Source organism: Podarcis vaucheri (assembly GCF_965113315.1).
Source record: "Podarcis vaucheri genome assembly, chromosome: 14".
Classification (NCBI taxonomy): Eukaryota; Metazoa; Chordata; class Lepidosauria; order Squamata; family Lacertidae; genus Podarcis; species Podarcis vaucheri.
In genome coordinates this window covers 2675056-2698248 of record NC_138752.1, presented here as the reverse complement: position 1 = coordinate 2698248, position 23193 = coordinate 2675056, and the positions used below count along the sequence as shown (strand labels likewise).

At 49.2% G+C, this 23193-nt stretch overlaps 1 protein-coding gene and 1 long non-coding RNA gene across 4 annotated transcripts; one reads left to right on the top strand and one right to left on the bottom strand.

Moving 5' to 3' along the window:
- The first annotated feature begins 1072 nt into the window (after window positions 1-1072).
- Window positions 1073-13266, top strand: MAPDA (N6-Methyl-AMP deaminase). Of its 3 annotated transcripts, none has more exons than XM_082198119.1 (10): window positions 1073-1129; window positions 2011-2141; window positions 2917-2977; window positions 4185-4272; window positions 5240-5321; window positions 5967-6063; window positions 7150-7230; window positions 10559-10697; window positions 11281-11381; window positions 12966-13266. In XM_082198119.1, exons 1-10 carry the CDS (start codon window positions 1076-1078, stop codon window positions 13152-13154), a joined length of 1023 nt encoding a protein of 340 aa, XP_082054245.1. In that variant the 5' UTR covers window positions 1073-1075; the 3' UTR covers window positions 13155-13266. The 3 variants fall into 3 exon arrangements, with proteins under 3 accessions (XP_082054245.1, XP_082054244.1, XP_082054246.1); XM_082198118.1 differs by having other exon boundaries at window positions 5967-6093; XM_082198120.1 differs by lacking the exon at window positions 1073-1129 and adding an exon at window positions 2467-2589 and having other exon boundaries at window positions 1994-2141; window positions 5967-6093.
- A 3855-nt stretch (window positions 13267-17121) lies between these two features.
- LOC309518654 lies at window positions 17122-22734 on the bottom strand. The gene is made up of 5 exons (XR_014213579.1): window positions 22618-22734; window positions 21192-21267; window positions 19928-20006; window positions 18453-18542; window positions 17122-17240 (listed from the first exon to the last, which is right to left on the bottom strand). It is a non-coding gene; the product is annotated as an uncharacterized lncRNA (long non-coding RNA).
- Window positions 22735-23193: the final 459 nt, after the last annotated feature.

Below are 23193 nucleotides of genomic sequence, written 5' to 3'. Positions count from 1 at the left end.
TTCACCTTTTAAGTTGAATTACTGAAATAAATGAACTTTTCCACAATATTCTAATTTTTTGAGTTTCACTTGTATTTATAGCTCACCAGACGCCTGCCACAGCAATGCTGATCAAAGGTAGGGTGGTTGGGAGGCAAGTACTGTATAGAAAAGCAGACTTGGCTAGAGCCATTAAATTAACACAGAGACTTCTGCTGCTTTGTCCTCAGATATAAAACTTGGGAGGACCCAAAGTTAACATTATGACTCCCATACAGTGGTACCTTGGGTTACGAACTTAATTCGTTCCAGAGGTCCGTACTTAACCTGAAACTCTTCTTAACCTGAAGCACCACTTTAGCCGCCGGAGCACGATTTCTGTTCTCATCCTGAAGCAAAGTTCTTAACCCGAGGTACTATTTCTGGGTTAGCAGAATCTGTAGCCTGAAGCTTATGTAACCTGAGGTACCAGTGTATCCTGTAAGAATAAGAATTGGTGGGGCAAAAACCTTCTAAGGCTGATGGGAGAAAGGGACGGAAGACTCCCATGTCTTTCACAACTGCACTTGCAGCTCTGTTCTCCCAGCCATTAGGGGCTCCCTCGGCCTGAAAACTGAGATGGCACCCCAGTATCAAATGCGACAGGCCTTCGCTCTCCCGGAGTCCTACCTTTACCTCTCCCAGCCCTTGCTGAGGATGGAGACTGCAGGCCTTCTCTCCTCTCATGCTGAGCACCAAAGCAGCAGCCCTGCCTGGCCTCCTGTAAAGCCACGTGGATGCTCAGTTTTTGTGTGCAGTGGTGATGCAGCAAACCTCTGGCCGGTGGTCTTTCTGGGGTAATGATGCACGGGGGGGGGGGCTGTAAAAAAACCCCGAGCATCTGTGGGACTGACCCATATTTTGGTGCCACAGTCGCACAGCCAAGCGGATGTGATACGTGATCTGAGAGTCACTTTGCAAAAGCATGCACGCGCAAGAGGGTCCTTTGGCAGAATGGCTGCTTCTCGGAGCCTGCCTTGGGTCGCCCCGCGGGCTGCTCGGGGACTGGGCGGCGCGGGGCCGGGAGGCGGCGCTGCTGCCCGGGCGAGGCGCGGCGATGGCGGCGGAGCCCCCGGGAGCGCGCGGCTTCTACCGGGAGCTGCCCAAAGTGGTGAGGCCGGGGCGGGAGAGGGGCCTGCGGCCTTGGGCAAGGCGAGAGGCGGGCGGTGTGGCGGGGAGGGAGAGGCCGGGGTTGAAAGGAGGCGCGGGAGAAGGCGGCTGGCCGAGAAGGAAGGGCCGAGGCCCAAGAGTCGCCCGCCGCCTTCCCGGGAGCATCTGGGCCCAGGTCCCGGCTTCAGGGGCGGGGGGTCTCCGCCTGGAAGGAGCTCTGGCGAGGCCGTGTTCCCAGTCCCTTCACTGAGCCCGATCAAGAGTCCGTCTTGGTGTAGGACAGCTTCTTACACTTGCTCAGTGGCGTAGCGTGGGTTGTCAGCACCCGGGGCAAGGCAAGTAATTTGCGCCCCCTAACCCGTGGATTTGCGCCCCCTAACCCTAACCCCCAGATGTTGTGCCCGGTGCGGCCGGGCCCCCCTGCACCCCCCACGCTACGCCACTGCACTTGCTAGCCCTCCATTTTTTAGCCACCCGAGGGAGTGACCATCACGGCATGCAGTTAATTCTGTAAGTGAATGGTTTGTTCTGTAAAAAAGAATTCTTTTTGTCTTTCATGAACCTGTTGCCAGTCAGTTCCGATGGATGATGAGAGAGAATTTATATATCCCATTGAGGAATTTCTTCCTGCGAAGCATCTTGAAGCTATCAACTGTTGTTGATCCAACCCTTCTACTTCTTGTGGCCCCCAGAAGGCTGTCAAGAGGAGAATGCGGCCCTAAAAAAAGTCCCCTGCTCTTGTGTTGTGTAGGCGGCCAGAAATAAGAACTGACAGCTTAAGGTTAAGGAAGAGAGGGAACTGGTAGGGGGGGAAGGGGGTGTTTTTAAAATGTTTCTAATGAAATTTGGGGAGAGTTGAGCACGTATTTGCTTCTGAATCAGGAGCTGCACGCCCACCTGAATGGCTCCATCAGTTCTGCTACCATGAAGAAATTGATGGCCCAGAAACCAGACCTTCAGGTTCCTCATGGAATGACCATGATTGACAAGGGCAAGAGAAGAAGCCTGGAAGAGTGAGTATGTCTCAAGTCTGAGCCTTAAAGGAAGGGCCCGCGCTGGAATTTATTAGGTGAAGCATCTGCCTGGCTGCCGCTCCCACAACATATCCCAATCCCACCCTCTGCACCTGTTGGTCAGATGGATGTGTGTTGCTCTTTAGATGCAAGGAGAAATCCCTTGTGCAAGGTTGCATGTGTTAGCATCAGCAGCTGATCTTCAGATGAAGCACAGACCTGATTCTGCATCCTCACCCCCTAACTCCCAACCAAACTCTTTGTTTGGCACTCCTGTTCCTCCTGCGCTGCATAATTAACTCCTCCCTGTGCTCTTAAGTGGCAGCGTCAGGCTGTAGCAGAGAAGAGATGAGGACCTCTGCATCAGCATCCAAGGGACCAGCTCTGTTCCTTGAATGCTTTCATCTCAGCTGGTCATTAGAACAACTTGTAAGAGCTTGAACTTTAGGTTTGTTTCTTTCCTCCTCCCTCCCTATCCATTTTCCTTTTGTGCTGAGTCTTTTTAGATTATAATGCTGAGGACAAATTGTCTTCCTTTTTATAATTTATAATTATTTATATTTATATCATTTATATATTTAATATTCCTTTTATGTGTACATTTAATTCAGAGGTGCATGCGTGTGGGAAGGGATGCATGATAAATGCAGAAATCTATTTGAAACAAAGGTGATCTCTGGAAATGAGTTCAAAAAGCCGATTTTGGGGGAGTGTGCCACTTTCCCCTTTGTTTTGATGAATTCCTATTCATTGCAATTCTCTTTTCTTTCTTTAGGTGTTTTCAGATGTTCCAGATCATCCATCAGATTACCAATAGGACTGAAGACATATTAATGGTACGCTAACTCAAACTTAATTTTAATGTGTGCTCTCATCGCATGGAGCTTCCTGCAGCCAATGGGAAGCCGGCCAGCATCGCAGAAGGTGGTCCCTGCTCTGCTCCGCGCTGGTTTAGCGTGGCGCACAGGAGCCAACTGAGCGGGGTGGGGGGGATCCATGGGCCAGTTAAATGATCCCCATGGGCCGCTTGTGGCCTATGGGCCTTAGGTTGCCAACCCCTGGTGTGGTGCTTTGAGTGTTGGACCAGGGTTCAAATCTCTACTCAGCCATGAAGCTTGGTGTGTGACCTTTGGCCAGTTGCTGCCTCTCAGCCTTGCGTAGCACAGGGATGTTGGGGGGATGAAATGGGGTGGGGAGAACTAGCCAGACCACCGTGAGCTCTTTGGAGGAAAGAAGGTGGAATAGAAATGCAGAAAGTAAATACAAAAAATAGAATAGAATTAGTCTTTTGCTGACGATGAAAAGGAATCAATCACTGGCCACGCATGGGGTTGTTTTTTGTTTTGTATTCTGGATGTATTACTTACATATATTTCTGCTTTTCTTCCACCCTTCCCTTTAAGGAGCTCAGAGTGGGGCATGCAGCCATCTCTTGCCCTTCCCAGCTCAGACGTTATCCTGGGAGCAGAGCAGGTTTAGACTCGGTGATCATCACTGGCCAAAGATCACCCAGTGAGCTTACTGGCTGAACAGGATTTGAGGCTGACTTGTGTGTGCTGTTTTGAGACTGATGGACAGCTGATCATTGCAAAGAACTGAAGAAACAGAAAAATATTAGCAAGTAAGGTGTGATTAAATAAGGTTTGGCAGCTGGAGCAATTATTAAAAATTGGTGAAGTGGTAGGTAGCTGAATTCCAATCATTAATAAAAAGAATTCTTAATGGATTGAGTCTTTTTAGAGGCGTGGAGATGAATACAAACTCATGTCCTACTATTTCACAATTCACATTACAATATTTTTGAAGTGTTAGGGTTGTAAATGAATTGTATATGAAGCATAACTTTTATATCCTAGATTTTGCATATATTTATATTTCATGATGATAAAATAATTATTTCTGAAAAATAGATTCATGGAACCAGGTATGTGAGTGAATTTGAGATTTGATTTTTCCCTGGGGGGAATGTGTATTAAAGCTTTGAAACGATGGCAGTGTGCTTTGTGAATATCCTTTAGGCTCAAAATACCGCTATAATTTCAGGTAACGAAAGATGTTGTCCAGGAATTTGCTGCTGATGGAGTCAAGTACCTAGAGCTAAGGAGCACGCCCAGAGATGAGCCGACCACGGGTGACAAATGGATTTCCCTTTCAATTTATAATTGCCTGCTCTTTGCCACTAAGCACCTCCACCCCCAAGTTCTCCAGGATTTGGGGAGAGTGGAACATCCAAATACCTCACAACAGCCACTCCCTTCCAAGATGGGGCATTGCTTTTCACATACATGCATTCTGTGAAACAATTTATTTTTCACTTTACAGAAAACATACTCAAGGTTGCTTGCATTTTAAAAAAAAACACTCAGCAAAACTACAAATAAAATAAATTATTATGAAAACATCAGTTGAAAAAGGCAGCTGTGTGAGGGAGAAGTGCTCCCCCCTTCTTGAGCAAGGCATGTTCTCTCCCCCCCCACCAGCTGAGGTCAGGGGGGAGCGCTTCCCTAAAATGCCCTTGGGGGCCAAAGGGGAGCTCAGGGCTGATGGAGGTTCCCCACCTAGATTCCTCATCTAGGGTGAAAAGCAGTCCATGACTATTGGGAATAGATTTTATTTATTTCATTTCATTTCCCTTTTTAATTGCGATAGACCAGCTTTCTACATTGCTAGACACAAGGCATCTCACAAGCTGAAGAAACGAGACTATACGAGAGCACACATCTTAATAACTAAATGGCATGGAGAAGTTTTTGGTGCAGTGGGCCGGACTGGACTGGGCCGGGTATGAATAGCCTCATCTCGTGCCCTTTCCTGGAACCTCCTGGCTTTCAGGGTGCAGCTAGAGCCCCGCCATTTTTTGACCCCAGTGGCTTTCTGCAGTAGTGCAACCCTGGCTTGGCAAATGTCCAGCCTGCATCTGCGCTTGAGTGCTGTGAAAAGAAAGCCGGGGGGGGGGGTCAGTTGTGACCTGACCTTTAGTGATATATGGATTGGGGTATGGCTGAGGTCGAGGAAACAAAACCCTGGGGTTTTGTGTGTGTGTGTCACAAACACTTTATACCTTCTGTTTGAAAGGAATGCAGATCTTCTCTTCATAGGTATGACCAAAAGGACCTATGTGGAAGCTGTACTTGAGGGTGTAAGGCAATGCAAGGAAGATGGCTTGGATATAGATGTTAGGTAAGTTTGTAAGCGATACATGGGTGGCGCTGTGGTCTAAACCACTGAGCCTTGGGCTTGCCGATTGGAAGGTCAGCAGTTCGAATCCCCGCGACAGGGTGAGCTCCCGCTGCTCAGTCCCACCTCCTGCCCACCTAGCACGTCAAAAGCACATCAAAGTGCAAGTAGATAAATAGGTACCGCTCCAGCGGGAAGGTAAACAGCGTTTTCATGCGCTGCTCTGGTTTGCCAGAAGCGGCTTAGTCTTTCTGGTCACATGACCCAGAAGCTGTCTGCGGACAAACGCCAGCTCCCTCAGCCTATAGAACGAGATGAGTGCGCATCCTCAGAGTCATCCGCGACTGGACCTAACGGTCAGGGGTACCTTTACCTTTACTTAAGTTTGTAAACCAGACTCCTTTTGTTTTAAATGTCACTGATTCTAGTGCTGAATCTCCAGGGAAGGATTCCCACCCTGAGCTTATCTGGTGTTTGCCCTGTCTCCCTGGCCTTTTCTGCAAGAGGAGCTAATTGCATTTACTTGAGCAGGAAAAGAAGTTGGCTGCCGCTGTACAGTTTTCAACCTGGACCAGTCCCTACATCACAATCCTCATTTGTGAGCTAATGGTTGTTACTTCTGCAATAATATGGCTATCTATATTCTAGGTTTCTGTTATCTGTGGATAGAAGAGGAGGACAAACAGCTGCCAAGGAAGCAGTCAAACTGGCCGAAGATTTCCTGCTTTCCACAGATGGAGTGGTGGTAGGCTTGGACCTCAGTGGAAACCCTTCAGTAAGCTTTCTTTAAAAAGAAGAAATAATCACCTCTGCCATCGCCCAAATTATCATATGTTTCTATCATGATTCAAGCCAGCCTTCGCCAACCTGCTTTAAACCCTGAGTGTTGTGACCTGCCTTGGGACCTTCGGGTGAATGGCGGGAAATAGACAAAGAAGTGGATGCTGGGACTGTGCTGGCTCAAGCGGAGCAGAGTAGTGATGCAAAACAGCTGGAGGGCAGCAGGTTGGTGGAGGCTGTGTTAAGGCTTCTGTTCACCGGTATCTTAAGAGCCTGCAGGATCAGGCCAGTGGCCCATTTAGCCCAGCATCCTGTTCTCACAGTGGCCAGCCAGGTGCCTGTGCCAAACCTGCAAGCAGGATTTGAGCACAAGACTCGCCTCCAGGAACTGGCATTCAGAAGCATCCCTGCCTCTTGACTCTGGAGGCAGCGCAGAGCCCTCGTGGCCAGGAGCCCGCAGAGCCCCCTCCTCCTCCATGAACTTGTCCAACTCCTTTTTTAAAGCCACCCAAGTTCCATAGTTTAGGGATGCAGGTGGCGCTGTGGGTTAAACCACAGAGCCTAGGACTTGCCTATCAGAAGGTCGGCGGTTCGAATCCCCGTGACGGGGTGAGCTCCCGTTGCTTGGTCCCGGCTCCTGCCAACCTAGCAGTTCGAAAGCACGTCAAAGTGCAAATAGATGAATAGGTACCGCTCTGGCAGGAAGGTAAACGGCGTTTCCGTGCGCTGTTCTGGTTCGCCAGAAGTGGCTTAGTCCTGCTGGCCACATGACCCGGAAGCTGTACGCCGGCTCCCTCGGCCAGTAAAGCGAGATGAGCCACAACTGGACCTAATGGTCAGGGGTCCCTTTACCTTTAATTTCCATAGTTTAACTCTGTGCTGCTTGAAGAGGTGCTTTGAAGAGGTCCTGAATCCTCCCAACATTCGGTTTCTCTGGCTGCCCACAAGTTCTAGCCTTATGGGGGGGGGACTTTTCTCTCTCCACATTCTCCACGACTTGCATAATTATGTAAACTTCTTTCTTAAGCTATATTTTTGCTTTACCTTCAAGGCAGGACATGGCAAGGACTTTCTGGAGCCTCTCTTAGAAGCGAAAAAAGCCGGGCTGAAGCTGGCGTTGCATCTTTCGGAGGTAACATTCTGCTGCAGGGACTTGCTCACTGAGCAGCTTCTCAGGCTAAATGTGGCACCAGGATTTATTTATTTTCAAGTGATGTGTGCAGGGTTCCCTGTGTTACCTGGAAGTCAGGTTGTCTTTGCCATCAGCGCAGCACTGGCAGGCCACCATGGCCTCCGCTTCTGCTGCAAAGCCGCAGTGTGACAGTCCCGCCTGTGTAGGGGCCACTTGTTCAGTTTGCACTGGCCACATGGGAACTGTGCATGGGCAATCAATAAATAAATTAGTAGTACCTGTAAGTGGCTTGCTACAAGGCTTACAATCTAAAAAACACAACACGCAAGGGGAAAGGGACAGGGAGGGAAGAGGAAAATCAAAGCGGAGGCACCAGTTTCTAAATAGCAGTTCCTGTATTGGCCAGCCGGCCTAGTTCAGGGAACGAGGTCCCTGATGGAGTTAGCCCTGCTTCCTGTCTCTCCCACTGGGACAGTCTGAGGCAGGGGTCAGCAGACTTTTTCAGCAGGGGGCTGGTCCACTGTCCCTCAGACCTTGAGGGGGTGGACTATATTTGGAGGGGTGGGGATGAACGAATTCCTATGCCACACAAATAACCCAGAGATGCATTTTAAATAAAAGCATACATTCTACTCATGTAAAAACACGCTGATTCCCAGACCATCCGCGTGCCGGATTTAGAAGGCGATTGGGCCGGATCTGGCCCCCAGGCCTTAGTTTGCCTACCCATGGTCTGAAGATATGCCCCCAGGTGACAGTGGAGGGGAGAGGAGGAGGCAATGGAGGGATCCTTGATCTTTTCCCAAACCTTTATATTTCCTCCTTCAAACTGGCAGCTTGAAACGGCAAGCTGGAGTACCTGTCTGTGGGTATATCATCTACTTCTTGTTTGAGTAAATTTTATTAGAATTTAAAAAGAGAGATACAAAGTTTATTATCACATATCTTTTTTATTCAGACTAAAACATTACTTTAGATAAAAACACAGATACAAAAGAAAGGAAGAGAGTGAGAACAAGAAAATTAAAGTTAAGAAACTAAGGAACTTACAATTCTTCATCTGTCAGCAAAATATATAAACATTATTCAACTCATCCACTCCAATATAATCCCCAGCATGACTACTTTCTATAAACCAACAGCCTTCAAACCAAAATGCCATTATTTCATGCAAAAGGTCTATGAGAGCTTTCCAATCTTTAATAACTTAACAGTGACTTTTCTCTGATTAAGCATGTCAATTTTGCCATCTCAGCTAAGTCTAATAATTTTAATAACCATTCCTCCATTGTTGGTAATGATTAATCTTTCAATCTTTGTGTATATATGTTTCACTGTCCTAATCATATATTGGAACAACGTTTCATAGTCTTTTTTCCCCTTTTTCTTTTTTGTATATCCATAAGTCCCAGCAGGAAGAGTTCTGGGTTCAATTGAAAGTTAGCCTTCAAAATTCTCCCTATCATTGTTTATGTGTATCTAAAGTTATTGGCTTTTTCACATGTCCACCAAGCGTGATAGACTGTCCCTTCATGTTCTTTACATTTCCAACAGGTATTGGGGATATTTTATACATTCTAAATAGTTTCTCAGGTGTTAAATATCAATGGTACATCGGTTTATTAAAGTTTCCTTTTATAACACAGTGTATATTTTAACCCTTTAGTCCACACATTTCCCCGCTGTTCCATTTGTATGTAATACCCACAATTTCTCACCCATTTGATCCTGCATACTTTAATTTGTTCTTCTTGCATTTGAAATTTCGACAATAATTTATACATTTTCGCAATCATGTTCATCAGCTGTACACAACTGATTTCAGAATTTGTCTTTAATATGTCTAGGCTTTTTTAAATAGTAGTGATGGATGCAATATTGATCAGGATTGGGACCAGAGCACGTAGCTTTCCCTGCCTCCCCTATAAATAGCTGTGAATAATGCAGTGAAATGGAGGGATACATGTAGAGGGATACATGTAGAGCTTCACAAACTGAGCTTTGCTGGAAAGGCACCTCATCCCTCTGGAAAATAAGGGATATCCATCTTTATGGTGTTTTGATTTTTACAGACCTGTTAGAATTTCTCTTTTGCCAAAACTCTGGAATGTATTGACTGATGTCTCTGTACCCATCTCTGCTTCAACATTTCACACATGTTTTCTGTGATGATTTTGTTGTACACTTGATTTTGCGTTTTAATAAAACAAACATTTATATACTACGTACTTGTCAGGGGTACAGGGACAGAGGCACAGGGAAGGCAGGAGATGGAGAGCGATGGAGAGGAATCCCAGGACAGCGAGGAAGAGGATGACGATGACGCAAGGGATTCCATGAGTCTCTCCAGCGAATCAGAGGATTCCCAGAAGGGGGCGCCCGTGGTCAGGGCAAGGGGAGCCCCAGGGGGAGAGTGTCAGGAGCGGGGGCCAGCAGGGGACCCCAAAGCGGCAGCTGGGAATCAGGGCCGGCTTCCCCACCAGAGCCCAGCGAAGGGGGGGGGGAGGTTCCAGTGTGTCAGGGGAAGCAGCTCCGGCAGCAGAGAAGGAGGAGGGCTCAGAGGAAGCCATTCTCCCGGAAGGGGAGGAGGGCAGTGAGGGGAGTAGCATAACTGTCAAAAGGAAGGTTAGAGGTTGGGCGCACGCGCCAAGTTCAAATGTAGAGGCGCGCGGAAGTACAGGGAGCCCGGGGGAGGAGCCAGGGCCCAAAGCACGCAGGAGGGGGGGAGAGCAGTCTGAGGATTCAGCGTCAGGAGAATCCCGAAGAAGCAGAACCCCAGCGGGCAGAAGGACCCTGCGGAAAAGGAAAGAGAGAAAGAGGTGGGGCAGCGTAAGCCTCTTAAACTGGTGTAGGGGAGGGACGGATTCAGAGGGGACTTCTGCCGTCTAAGGTTAACAGACGTGGGGGCTGCGCGCCTCGGTGGTGGAACTTACTATGAACTGCAATAAACGTCCTTGTATATAAGAAGAATTTGGCATTGGTCTTTCGTGAGCTGAGACCTGAGGCAGCCCTGACAGTACTATTTCCAAAAAACCTGCAATAGATCTTATGGGGCTCTTGTTTTGGTTGGTTGGTCTGGTTATTTCAGCTCATAGAACTTGAAAAGGTGTGCAGTGGGTGACCAAATGCATTGAGGGGATGAAGGTGAGCGCCGGGGCATCACAGCAGAGGCCCATCAGATTATGCACAGTGGGCAGAAGGGCAACATGGGGGGGGGTTCTTCCTTCCTCAAGATACTGGAACCCAAGAGGGTCCTCCAGCAAAGCTGAATGGTGGGTTCAGGACGGTCAAAAGACAGTGCATAGTTAATCCGTGTGTCTTCTCTCAGATCCCAAACCAGGAAGAGGAGACCAGGCTTCTCCTGGGCCTGCCACCTGACAGAATTGGACATGGTACATTTCTTCATTCTTCATCATTGGCCTCAGGGGATCTTGTGCAGCTGGTTCGGCAAAATCGCACACCCCTAGGTAAGGAAAGGCGTTGAAGGAAAGATGGAGGGTCCTTGGGATTCACTTTTCCTTTGCCATTTCGCCTTTGGTTGGCAGAGCTCAACTGCGGTTACCATGACAACTGTGGCTGCAGCAGCATTTTCTCAGGCCCGGTGGAGGCCAGTCCCTGGTGAGAGGAGGGGAGGAAGGTGGCTGGTGCTGAGCGCCGTTAGTTCTCTTCTTCCTTCTTCACAACGTCCACACCAGAAATGCTGTTTCTAGCTTCACAAGGGGATTGGGGGACACTTCCACTGGGAAAAGCCTTTCTTTAATGCAGGGCCAGTTTCCATGTGGAAGCCTCTCAAGCCAGTGCTTTCTCCCAGGTCGTCTGAGGTGGGCTGGGCCACATGCCACTACTGACACCATCTCACGGTGAGTCCGCAGACACAATTTGAGCAACGCCAAGTCCTTCGCACTAGGGTCTGCTTCTTTGTCTTCACTGCTATACTTTGCTCGTGCGAGGTGACCATGTCTGCTTTAGGGCAAGTGCTTTGGCTGGCCTTCCCATGCTTGCTCTCCCCATTTGACCCCTTCTGAACCAGACTTCTCTCGTCTTCCTCAGAACTCTGCCTGACGTCAAACCTCAAAAGCCAGACGGTGCCTTCTAGCGACCAACACCACTTCGGATTCTGGTACAACCTGGGTCATCCCATCGTGCTTTGCGTAAGGCACTCTGCGTTATCCAGACACACAAAGATGTCAGGGTGGAGAACCTCTTCACAAACAATAGGGCAGGCATGTCCAAAGTCTGTTTCGGGGGCCTAATCTGCCCGCCGGTCGATTTAATCTGGCCCCTGTGGCAGTTTATTTCCTGGGGTAAAATCCTAAAAAAAAAACCTCAACAACTTCAATCCTAAAAAGCTCATGGCCCTTCACTTCATCAAATCTGGCCCTCTTTGAAAAAAGTTTGCCCACCACTGCGTAGGGAGACACCCCCCCATTGACATGTTGTAATAGCCTTGCTTCTCTGTCAGAAGAAGATGAGCCCTGCCAGATCAGGAGGAGCCATCTGTTGCAGCGTTCTGATTTCCCACAATAGCCAATCAAATGATATTTATTTATTACACTGATAGCCCACTTTTCCTCTCCAATAAGCTCAAGGTGGCGTCCTCATTTTTACTCCGCACAACAACTCTGTGAGTTAGGCTAGGCTGAAAGGCCCAAGGTCACCCAGTGCGCTTCATGGCCGAGTGGGGATTCGAACCCTGGTCTCCCAGGTCCTAGCCCAACACTCCAACCTTTACACCATGTTACCTCCAGGAAGTCCATGAACAGGGCATGAAGGCAACAGCCTCCCCTCTACTTGGAACCTAGCAAGCAGCATTCACAGGTCTGCTGCCCCGGGGCATGGAAGTTCTGCTTGCCCCTCATGGTTGAGCCGTCTCATAATGGCCTTTCCGGCACCTCCCACACCCCACGCCCCACGCCCTTCCAGCCTCACAAGCGACAGCCCTCAGCAGGGACATCAGGAACAGAAAGTTTATATATAAAGTATTTTTGGAAGGCAGACTACAGTGGTACCTCGCAAGACGAATGCCTCGCAAGACGGAAAACTCGCTAGATGAAAGGGTTTTCCGTTTTGGAGGCGCTTCGCAAGACGAATTTCCCTATGGGCTTGCTTCGCAAGACGACAGCCCATAGGGAAATATCCGGGACAGCGGGGAAGCGCAGCGCGTCTTCCCCACTGTCCTCGGACCTCCTCCGAAGCCGGGCGGTGGGGCGGGAACGCCTCCTCCCGCCGCCGCCGGGCTTCGGAACGATGCTCCGAAGCTGGGCGGTGGGGCGGCAACACCTTCTGAAGGCGGGCGGGGGGCGAAAGTCTTTGCTCCCCCCTGCCTGCCTTCCCAGGGGCTTTTAAATCGCCCCGGACACCGGAGAAGTCCTCCGCTGTCCCGGGGCGATTTTAAAATGCCGCCCGCCAGCATTTTAAGATGCTGGGGGTGGGAAGAAAAGCCCTTGTCCCCCCCCCCCCAGCCTTCAGAAGAGGTCCGGGGACAGACTGTCCCCGGACCTGGTCTGAAGGCGGTTTCCCTAGGAACGCATTAATTGATTTTCAATGCATTCCTATGGGAAACCGTGCATCGCAAGACGAAAAACTCGCAAGACGAAGAGACTTGCAGAACGAATTAATTTCGTCTTGCGAGGCACCACTGTACATTGTTGGCTAGGAAAATAGTCTGTGATGCAGTCCTTTAAGTGCCCAAAGCCCATAAAATTAACCCTTTTACCATTTTCTTTTACTGCCAGACGGACGACAAGGGGGTTTTTGCGACTGACCTGAGCCAGGAGTACCAGCTGCTTGCGGACACATTCCGACTGTCCAAAGCACAGATCTGGGAAATCTCCTGCAATGCCATCAACTGCATTTTTGCTTCCAGTCATACAAAGATGAAACTGAAGGAGCAGTGGCATCAACTGAAAGCATCTGTGCTTTGAATAGCCATATCAGACCGCCAACAACTATGGCACTCACGCTGCATGCGCAGAGTGTTGTTGTTTTTAAAAAACAACAACGTATTTTTTATTAAAGATTTCTTAGTTTACAAAAGTATGTGCAACATCTCTTTTTCCAAGTTACATTTTCTACAGATCAGTTTCATTTGTTGAGACATTAGTGTTGCATTAGGAAGAAAAGGGGGAAAGAGGTGGGGGGAACGATAAGTGGAGTAGGGTCAGGTGGCGATGTTTCTATTTTACTTAATGTATGTGCGGGGTTTTGTGTCAGCATCGCTTGTGCAGGTAATAATAATAATAATAATAATAATAATAATAATAATAATAATAATAACTTATTATTTATACCCCGCCCATCTGGCTGGGTTTCCCCAGCCATTCTGGACGGCTTCCAACGGAACACTAAAATACAATAACTTTTAAACATTAAAAGCTTCCCTAAACAGGGCTGCCTTCAGATGTCTTCTAAAAGTTTAGTAGTTATTTTTCTCTTTGACATCTGGGGGGGAGGGCGTTCCACAGGGCAGGTGCCACTACCGAGAAGGCCCTCTGCCTGGTTCCCTGTAACTTGGCTTCTTGCAGGGAGGGAACCGCCAGAAGGCCCTTGGTGCTGGACCTCAGTGTCCAGGCAGAACGATGGAGGTGGAGACACTCCTTCAGGTATACTGGACCGAGGCCGTTTAGGGCTTTAAAGGTCAATATCAACACTTTGAATTGTGCTTGGAAATGTACTGGGAGCCAGTGTAGGTCTTTCAAGACAGCCGCTCCCAGTCACCTGTCTAGCTGCCGCATTCTGGATTAGTTGTAGTTTCCAGGTCATCTTCAAAGGTAGCCTCACGCAGAGCGCATTGCAGTAGTCCAAGCGAAAGATAACTAGAGCATGCTCCACTCTGGCGAGACAGTCCGTGGGCAGTAGGGTCTCAACCTGCTTACCAGATGGAACTGGTAGACAGCTGCCCTGGACACAGAATTGACCTGCACCTCCATGGACAGCTGTGAGTCCAGAATGACTCCCAGGCTACGCACCTGGTCCTTCAGGGGCCCAGTTACCCCATTCAGGACCAGGGAGTCCTCCACACCTGCCCGCCTCCTGTCCCCCCAAAACAGTACTTCTGTCTTGTCAGGATTCAACCTCAGTCTGTTAGCTGCCATCCATCCTCCAACCATCTCCAGACACACAGGACCTTCACCACCTTCACTGGTTCTGATTTGAAAGAGAGGTAGAGCTGGGTATCATCCGCATACTGATGAACACCCAGCCCAAACCCCCTGATGATCTCTCCCAGCGGCTGCATATAGATGTTGAAAAGCACAGGGTAGAGGACAGAACCCTGAGGCACCCCACAAGTGAGAGCCCAGGGGTCTGAACACACATCCCCCCCCACCACTTTCTGAACACGGCCCAGGAGGAAGGAGCGGAACCACTGTATGACAGTACCCCCAGCTCCCAGCCCCTCTAGACGGTCCAGAAGGGTGTTATGGTCAATGGTGTCAAAAGCCACTGAGAGATCCAGCAGAACTAGGAAACGGCTCTCACCTTTGTCCATAGCCCGCCGGAGATCATCAACCAGTGTGACCAAGGCAGTTTCAGTCCCATGAAGAGGCCTGAATCCTGACTGGAAGGGATCCAAATGGTCCGCTTCTTCCAGGCGTGCCTGGAGTTGTTCAGCAACTACTCGCTCAATCACCTTGCCCAAGAATGGAAGATTTGAGACTGGGCAATAGTTGGCCATATTGGCAGCATCTAAAGATGTTTTTTTAAGAAGTGGTTTGATAGCTGCCTCTTTCAGCGGGTCTGGGAAGGCTCCCTCACAGAGAGAAGCATTCACCACCCCACGAAGCCCATTGCCCAGCCCTTCCCGGCTAGCTATTATAAGCCAGGATGGGAAAGGATCAAGGAGACAGGTGGTTGGTTTCACTCGTCCAAGCAGCCTGTCCACATCCTCGAAGGTAACAGATTGGAACTGATCCCTCGCAACTTGACTAGACAGGACTCTAGCACTCTCCTGCCCCGGCTCTACTCCCACGGTGGAGCCATATCAGGGTGAAGGTGTCTTCTTCTATTTGTCCCCGTGTCAGTTTCAGTTTATTGGTTAATTTTTCTAGTAAGGCTGTTTCCCATACTACTTGGTCCATGCTTACTCCTGACAGGTTTCTCCAGTGTCTGGTTATGATGTTTCTGGCTGCTGAGAGTGGGTGGGTGATGAGTTCTTTGTGATGCAAGTGGGAATTATTGTCTTGGAAGATGTTTAGTAGGGCCAATTCTGGGGTGATTTCTAATACTTGCTGTCCGCATACACTTCCGTGTCACGTGGCCAGCGTGACGAAGCTGCTCTGGCGAGCCAGCACCAGCGCAGCACACGGAAACACCGTTTACCTTCCCGCTATAAAGCAGTCCCTATTTATCTACTTGCACTTAGGGATGCTTTCAAACTGCTAGGTGGGCAGGAGCTGGGACTGAAAGACGGGAGCTCACCCCGCCGTGGGGATTCGAACCGCCGACCATACGATCGGCAAGTTCTAGGCACTGAGGTTTTGCCAACAGCGCCACCCATGTCCATCTCTTTAGGTCTTTGTTAATTTGTCGTCACAAGGGGTTGTAGTTGTGGAGCTATAATTTATTGAGGTTTCTGGTTATTTGTACCCCTAGGTATCTGAACTTGGTGTGGCAAAATTTTACCTTGGCGACGTTAGCGCCGCCAGATGTTTTGGGACTACAACTCCCATCTTCCCTGACCACTAGTCCTGTTAGCTAGGGATGATGGGAGTTGTAGTCCCAAAACATCTGGAAGGCCAAGTTTGACTATGCCTGTGTTAGTGAGTTCTTTTTGGATGTGAGGAGGGGTGCTGAAGCACATGGCTTCCAACTTTGCAAAATTTACCTGTTGGCCCAACACCATTGCAAATGTAATGAGCTCTCTGATTAGGGAGGTTGCTGTGTTTATGGGGTCTGGTGTTGGCACCATTAGCTCATCTGCAAAGAGTGCAGAGTGTTTTCTGAGTCAGTTTATACATTCAGAAGGATTAGCTGGTGAAGCCGGTCTGTATGCAGCTCATGTCTTTGAATGGCCCAGATGTTAAAGCTCCCTGCCTGTAGAAAATGAATGTGTCAGGGCAAAAGTTGATATGCTAGTTTTGCCTAACTGGAAAATTTAGCAGACCTTATCCTGGGATGGAATGTTCTTAAAGCAGGCAGAAGGTGGCTGAGGCTCCTTTCTGTTCTCTGCTGTAGGGAGGGCAATGAGATCAGAAGCATGTTAAAAGTGTGAGTTGCCTCTGTCAGGTTGGAGATTTGTTATTTCTAGAGTGTCCCCCCCCCCACACTCCTCTTCCGAGCTTAATGTGCAAGATCCCAGTCCCACATGCTAAAGAAGAGAAGTGTCAGCAAAGAGAGAGACGTCTAAGAGGCGCTTAAGCAGGTGGCATTAAAATGCAGGATAAGAATGCCCGTTGTACAACAGTGAGGCCCAAAGGAAATAATGGGAGCTGTGAATGGCCATCTTAAAGGCTGCAGTGGAAGCGGCCAGATTGATATGCAGATGGAAGGACCACCTTTGCCCTTTGTGGAGAGAAATAAATTCATGGCGTCCCACTCCCCTGGTGGCCCCTCCCTCCTAGAGCCCTCGTTTTCTGTCGAAAGGGTGGAGGAGGAGAAGCAGCAACAGCTTTTTCTAAACAGAGAGGTTGTCTTTTCCATCCTATTGTAACCTTTTGCTTTTGTAAACCTGCTTGTTGTAATAACCTTATGAGTGACATCTCCCTGAAAAGGGAATGAGTAAATGCCAGGCGCACAGAACATTCCAGAGAGCAAAGGCCCATTCAGGAATGCTTAAGAGGGTTGCGTTTACAGTAAACATTGATCCACTCTTGTCAAATGACTGCTCTTGCTCTGGTTTGTTTTCATTTTACCACTTGCAGGTTCAAGCTTAACCCCAGCAAAACATTCTCATTTGGTGCTGGCAAGTTTAATAAAAGCACAAAGAGCTTAGAAGCTGTCTAGGTCTTTTCTTTCTTCCTTATCTTGCTTTCTTGCCTTTTAACTGGTCCAGAGCCAGAGTCGGTCACACACTACAAAATACCAAAGAGAGTTGCAAATTGTATGAAAGAATTCACAGCCAAAGCCCCAAGAGAAGAAGGGCTAGGAAGGCTTCTTACCCGACTTCATCCATCCAGCAGAGGGTTGCAGGTGCACAGAAAGGGATCCTGCTCACCTCACTGTTGCCTCTCTGGAAATGGCCATCAGCATTGCCAGTAGGCGCTCAAGCAGCCTTTTATAAAGGTTAAAAGCCTAAAATTGGGGCAAGGAGGGCATACTGAGGGCGTATGCAGCTGCCAGTTTCCTTGCCCTTGACTTAGGTCTGCAAGCTTTGCAAGGGTGTCATGCTAGATGGGGCCTTAGAAGCCATCTACTCCAACACCCCTGCAATAGTATTCCTAATAGCTTTTACTGATAGAATTTGCTTTCCAGATCCTTGTCCACCTTCACTCCCCTTCTCAGGGACATCTCCCCCCCCCCCGCCCCCCACCATTCAGTCCTGAATGAAAGTAACCAAACACCAGGTAATGGAGATAGACCTATCTCTATCTGAGACTCTGGAAAGCGGCTGCCAGTTAGAGTCAATAATACTGGGCTATGCAGCCAAAATAGCCTGATTTAGTATAAGGCAGCCCCCTCTGTTCCTATCAGATATATCACATTTCATTCTTTGTTTTTCACTCTTCTATCCCACCTGCCTGCAAGGAACTCAAGATGGTGCACATGTGGCTTATATCACTCTTTATCCTTGCAACAACCCTGTCAGGGGAGCGCATGACTTGCCCAGAGCCACCTCAGAAGAGCCTGCTGCCCAGGGGCCGGGGGGGGCCGGGACCCGCAAGCGAGGCCTCTCTCCACTTGTGCTCTCCAGTGACTGAGACTCCGAAGTATTGCTGCCTCTGGCTGTGGAGGCAAAGCAGAGCCTTCATGGGCTTGAACCCAGGCCTCCCCAGTCCAAGCTAGTCCTGATCCTTCAGGCAGAGGAAGTCCTGTGACCCCATTCGCACAGGCGGAGGCATTGCTTGAGTGTTGGGCATGCATGTGTGAACTGGCCCAAACCCACCCCAAGAACCTGCAGGGGGTATTCAGCTAATCCTACTCAAAGTAGCTCTGCTGAAACCAAGCCAGCCATCTCTTGAAGGGGGCTGTTTTGTGCAGGCAGAGCTGGCATTGAAAACCACACGCAGTGTCATCTGAAAGAAAGAAAAGAAGGTGAGAAAGGAGGGAGAGACCCAGGCACTGACCAAAGGGTTTGCCAGCTGCTCTCCAGGGCTTGATGGAGTTGACAACATTGACATAATTGATCCACTTTTGTTCCCACGTAAGGCCAGGTCCTGAAGAAAGGAAAGTGACGAGTTTAGCATAGTTTCCCATGTATGGAAGAAAAAATACTCTTCTTAGAAATGAATTGAGGGTGCTGCACTCTGATCTTCATAATACATGCCCCCCAATCTCGAAACAACAAGAGACTCCAAGGGTTCCAAGTGCTTTACTTGGGGTTCACTTTCCTTGGAATGAAGGTCAAGAGAGACCACAGTGTCTTTAGGATAGATGGTTTTATTTATCCCTATGTGCAGCCTGAGCACAGGATGGAGGGGCTCGCAGAGTCAGCACCTGAGGACAGCTTGCTTCTCCATTAGCTTTGGGTCCTGCACAGAGCAGTACAGAAATGACTGCCTTATACAAGTGAGACCCAGGAGCAGCACTGCCCATCAGGACAGGGGCCTGCTTTCCAGGATTTCAAGCAGGGGACTCTCACAATGCTCTCTGGAGCTGCCAGGGGTGGAACCTGGGACCTTCTACTTGGCTGCAGCTCTCCCTCCAAAGCAGTTAATCTCTCTTGCTGGATGTGGTGGAAACTGCGGTCAGAACCTGGGGAGACCTGTTTGTTGCCTTGCCATTGGCTTGCCTCTACTCATGCACTGCCTGCATACTTGTCAACAAAGCAAATATCACACTGGCAACGCAAGCTGGTGCCAAAGGCATTGTTCTGCTTTCCTTTGGATCACATCACTGAGGCCAAGAGGGGATCTTGTCGTCTGGGCAGCCAGAACCTCTCTACACACTGCTCAGGCTTGCGCCCCAGGGAGGTCACTAAAGCTGCTAATGCAGCAGCATGACTTCACCCCCAGAGGTGCACTCCATTGTCTCTTGAGACAGACAGATGCCAACAACAATTGGCTGCAGGTCAGTGGGAGAATGCACTGTCTGCAGAAGGCTTCAGGTTCAATCCCTGGCATCCCTGGGCTTGGAAAGACTCCTTGTCTGAAAACTTGGAGAGCAGAATCAAGTATATTTTATTACATTGGTCTTCAGACTCAGCAGCACAAAGCAAGAGAACAAAATTTAAGCCCAGCTAACAGAATTCACATAAACTTGCATCATTAAAAATCACTACTCTTTAAAATGAGTAATTAGGGTTTTAAAAAACAGAACATATTCCTATTAGAGAATAATAAACATACATTACTTTTTAAAGCACAAAACATTATGAACTTATATCAAGGTGCATTATCCTGTTTTCAAATCTCCAGGGCAATTTGTAGTGGAGAGTGAACTGTGTTTCCAGTTTCAATCCAAACAAACATGCCTCAAGTACAAGATGTTTGCAGAAACCTTGGGCAAGGAGTTCCTGGGAATCGCATGCTGTGGCTTTTGGGTGGCAACAAGGGATGAAGGCACCTTCAAGACATCGGCTTAACCCTAATAAGGCTTTTACCTGTAGCCTCACTCAGATCAATGATCATGGCTCCTCGGTGTTTAATGCATTCTCTCATGAATCCACGGTAGTCTACAATCTTCAAGGAGACAATAAAATAAAATTAGGAATACAGGAAGCTGCCTTGTACCAAGTTGGCCCATCTGCCCATCTTCCCATCTAGCTCACTAATGTCTACACTGGCTGGTAGCAGCTCTCCAGGGTTTCAGGCAGGACTCTCTCCCGGCCTCCATGCTAATGCCAGGGATTGAACCAGGAACCTTCCGCATGCAGGGCGGAAGCTCTGCCCCTGAGCCACGGGCCTCCCCCAACATGCTTTCCCCAAACTCCTTCAGTAATAATATTTTGTGTTGTTCTTTTAAACATGTAATTAATTTTCAAAAATTGCACTGCTGTGTTCATCATAATCACCTCCATTATGGAGAGGGTCTATAGCTACATCTGTGGTAACAATTGACTTTGCACATAGAAGGTGTCAGGGTCAGTCCCCACCAGCATCACCACCTAAATAGCTTCCCATTTCTGGAGAGCCACTGCCAGTCAGAGTAGACAATACTGTACTAAGGTGGGTGGATCAATGGCAGCTTTATATACAAGCTTACTTTGAGGAAAACAAAATAAATTATCAGTACTTGTTGGGGAGAGAGAGAGAGAGAGAGAGAGAGAGAACAAACCAAGCTTATAAAAGATATCCAAGTTGATTAGGCATCTTCAGGAAAACACACATTGAAGTTTGCAGTTATGCCAAGAGGTTCCTACATTGGAAGCTTGTCTTGCAAATTGGGTCCCGGCTGAGTCAGGAAAAACATTTCAAAGCCATTAGACTTGTAGACACAAGGAGACAGTCTCAGGGCAGGGACAGTCCTTTAAACATTCAGAGCCCCAAACCATAGAGCTGGCCATGTCAAGTACAGTACGGGGGTTGTGTTCTGGGTTATCGTATGTATCAGCAGTTCCATGTAAGCCCATTCCGCCCGCTTCTGGGGCCAAAAGAGGTGTGTGCATCAGCAGTTTCATATGTTTTGGCTGAGAGCAAGATGGTCATTCCCTGTATATGGCAGAGGGAAATAATCCAGAAATAATCCAGACTTTCAGCCATGGGCAATGTGCACTTTTGGCCACCCAACCCAGCTAGGAAACAGATTGCCTCCCAAACACTCTTCAAGGGCAGCCCTACATTGAGCTCATAATGCAGTTGTCTAGGCTTGGAGCTACACCAAGGCCAAGGCAACAACCAAATAGGGGGAGGGAAATCCATACTTACAGGACTAGGAACGTAGAGGCAGGCGGGCCTGTGGATGCCATATTGTGGGGCGATGGCATAGGGAGGCAGGTAAGCTCTGTGAAACAGGCATGACAGAGGACAAGCAGGGCTTAGCTTTCCTGTTCTTTTCTGACAAATGAGTCCTACACCTGCTACAATAGAAATCCAGAAAGGCTGTGCCCACCCAGCAGGGCAGTCTCCTCCCCCTTCCCCAGATGCCTTGTTGACCATCTCTAAGCACACCAATGAAATTTCACAGGCAGATACGCCACACAAAAAGAAACAACTAACAATGCTGTTATGGGGTGGGGTGGGGAGGAAGAGGTCAGGGCAGGAACCCATTAATTTAGTAAAAGAGAAAAATATAGAATTATTCCTGGCATGAACTATATCTCCCCTCCCCATAACTCCCCACTCCAAGCCCACATTTCACCTGGAACAGTATTTAACATTCTGTGGCCACTGAGCAGGTTTCATTGGGTTTCATTAGGCTGTGTGATTTTTTTGGGTGAGGGTCAGGTTGCTACCTCCCTAAAGATTTTGTACTTCTGCAAAGCCTGGGAGTTTCAACTATCATGTTGACACCTCCCCCCCCCCATTTCTTAGGGTCCCTGTTTTGGGTAAAGTTCCCTCGGCACTTGCCAGCTGAGTTTGGCAAAGCAACCCATGGGAAACAGCCTTAATACTTGAGGTGATTTATTTGTCAACCGTTCATGGTTCAGGTACTGCTGACACGGGTGGCGCCTTAATGCAAGCGCTCTCAACCAGGTGCTTCCTACACTCCCACCACAACCCACAAACCCTGCTGGATCAGGCCCGTCCACCATCCCGTTCTCACAATGCCAACCGGATCCTGGTGGGAAAGCCACAAGCAGGCCCCAAACAGAAGGGTCCTCTCCTCGGTAGTCAGCCTTTAGAAGAGAGCGCCAAAGTGGTTCTCTCCAGATTCTGCTGCACTCCAACTTTCACCAGCCTCAGCAGGGCTGTCTTAAGCATATGCAGTGCTGGGGTGCAAAGATCCACCCAGTCCGCCCCCCCCCCCAGGTTGCCCAGTCCCAGGGTGGAGCCGGCCAGCCGCCTCAGCGTCTCACTGGCTCAGTCCCCCCTGAACTTGCACCGCAGAGCCACCCGCAGTAGAAGAGCCTGCTCCAACCAATGGGGGGCTCTTCCCTGGACTCAACCCTCGGGCCCCAAACTCTTGGCCTGGCGCCTCAGAGAGCCCAGGTGCCCCGCACCTCTAGCACCTATGGGTAAGATGACCCTGAGCCTCAGCCAGCATGGCCAGTGGTCAGCAGGGATGGGAGCTGTCATCCTGCAACATCTGGATGACCCTGGCAGGTCCCCCACCCTGCTTTAGAGATCCTCTATCACAGTCCCAGAAGCAGGGAGGTCCCCAGTGTGAAGGCCCCTCATCTGAGCCCCTTACCTGTAGGGGAAAGCCATATTGTGTTCATCCCAGCACTTGGCTGGCCCTAGGTCTGATTATTATTATTATTACCACCACTATTACCCTACATACGTATTACCCATGATCTCACAATGGCTCCTGCCTGAAGCTGATTGGCCACTGTGCTGTGTGGCTTCACTGCCAGGCTGGACCCATGGGGTACCAAGACTTATTAGGAGGCTGGAGCAGAAGAAAAGCTGTTTATTCACAAGCAGCAGAACACAGAAGCCTGTGGGCCCAGACCTCACTATCTGTCCCCCCAGACCTTCCCTAAGCCCCCCTCCAGGCCAGACGTAGCTGGAATGCAACTGGCCTTACCAACGGCTAAGAGTTGCATCTGTTGTTTTGCCCACTGTTGCCTCTGGCCCTGCTGCTCCTGGCATGTGGCCCCCAGAAGGCTTCCCATGAGGGAAGGTGGTCCTGGGCTGAAAAGGGCTCCCCTCCCTTGCTCTAGAATCAGAATGGGAAGGCATCTCAAAGGTCGCCTGCTCATGAGGTGAGGTGAGGCCGTTGCTGCAGGCGGCTGGCAGATCCAGCCTTGTGGAGAGCCTCCTC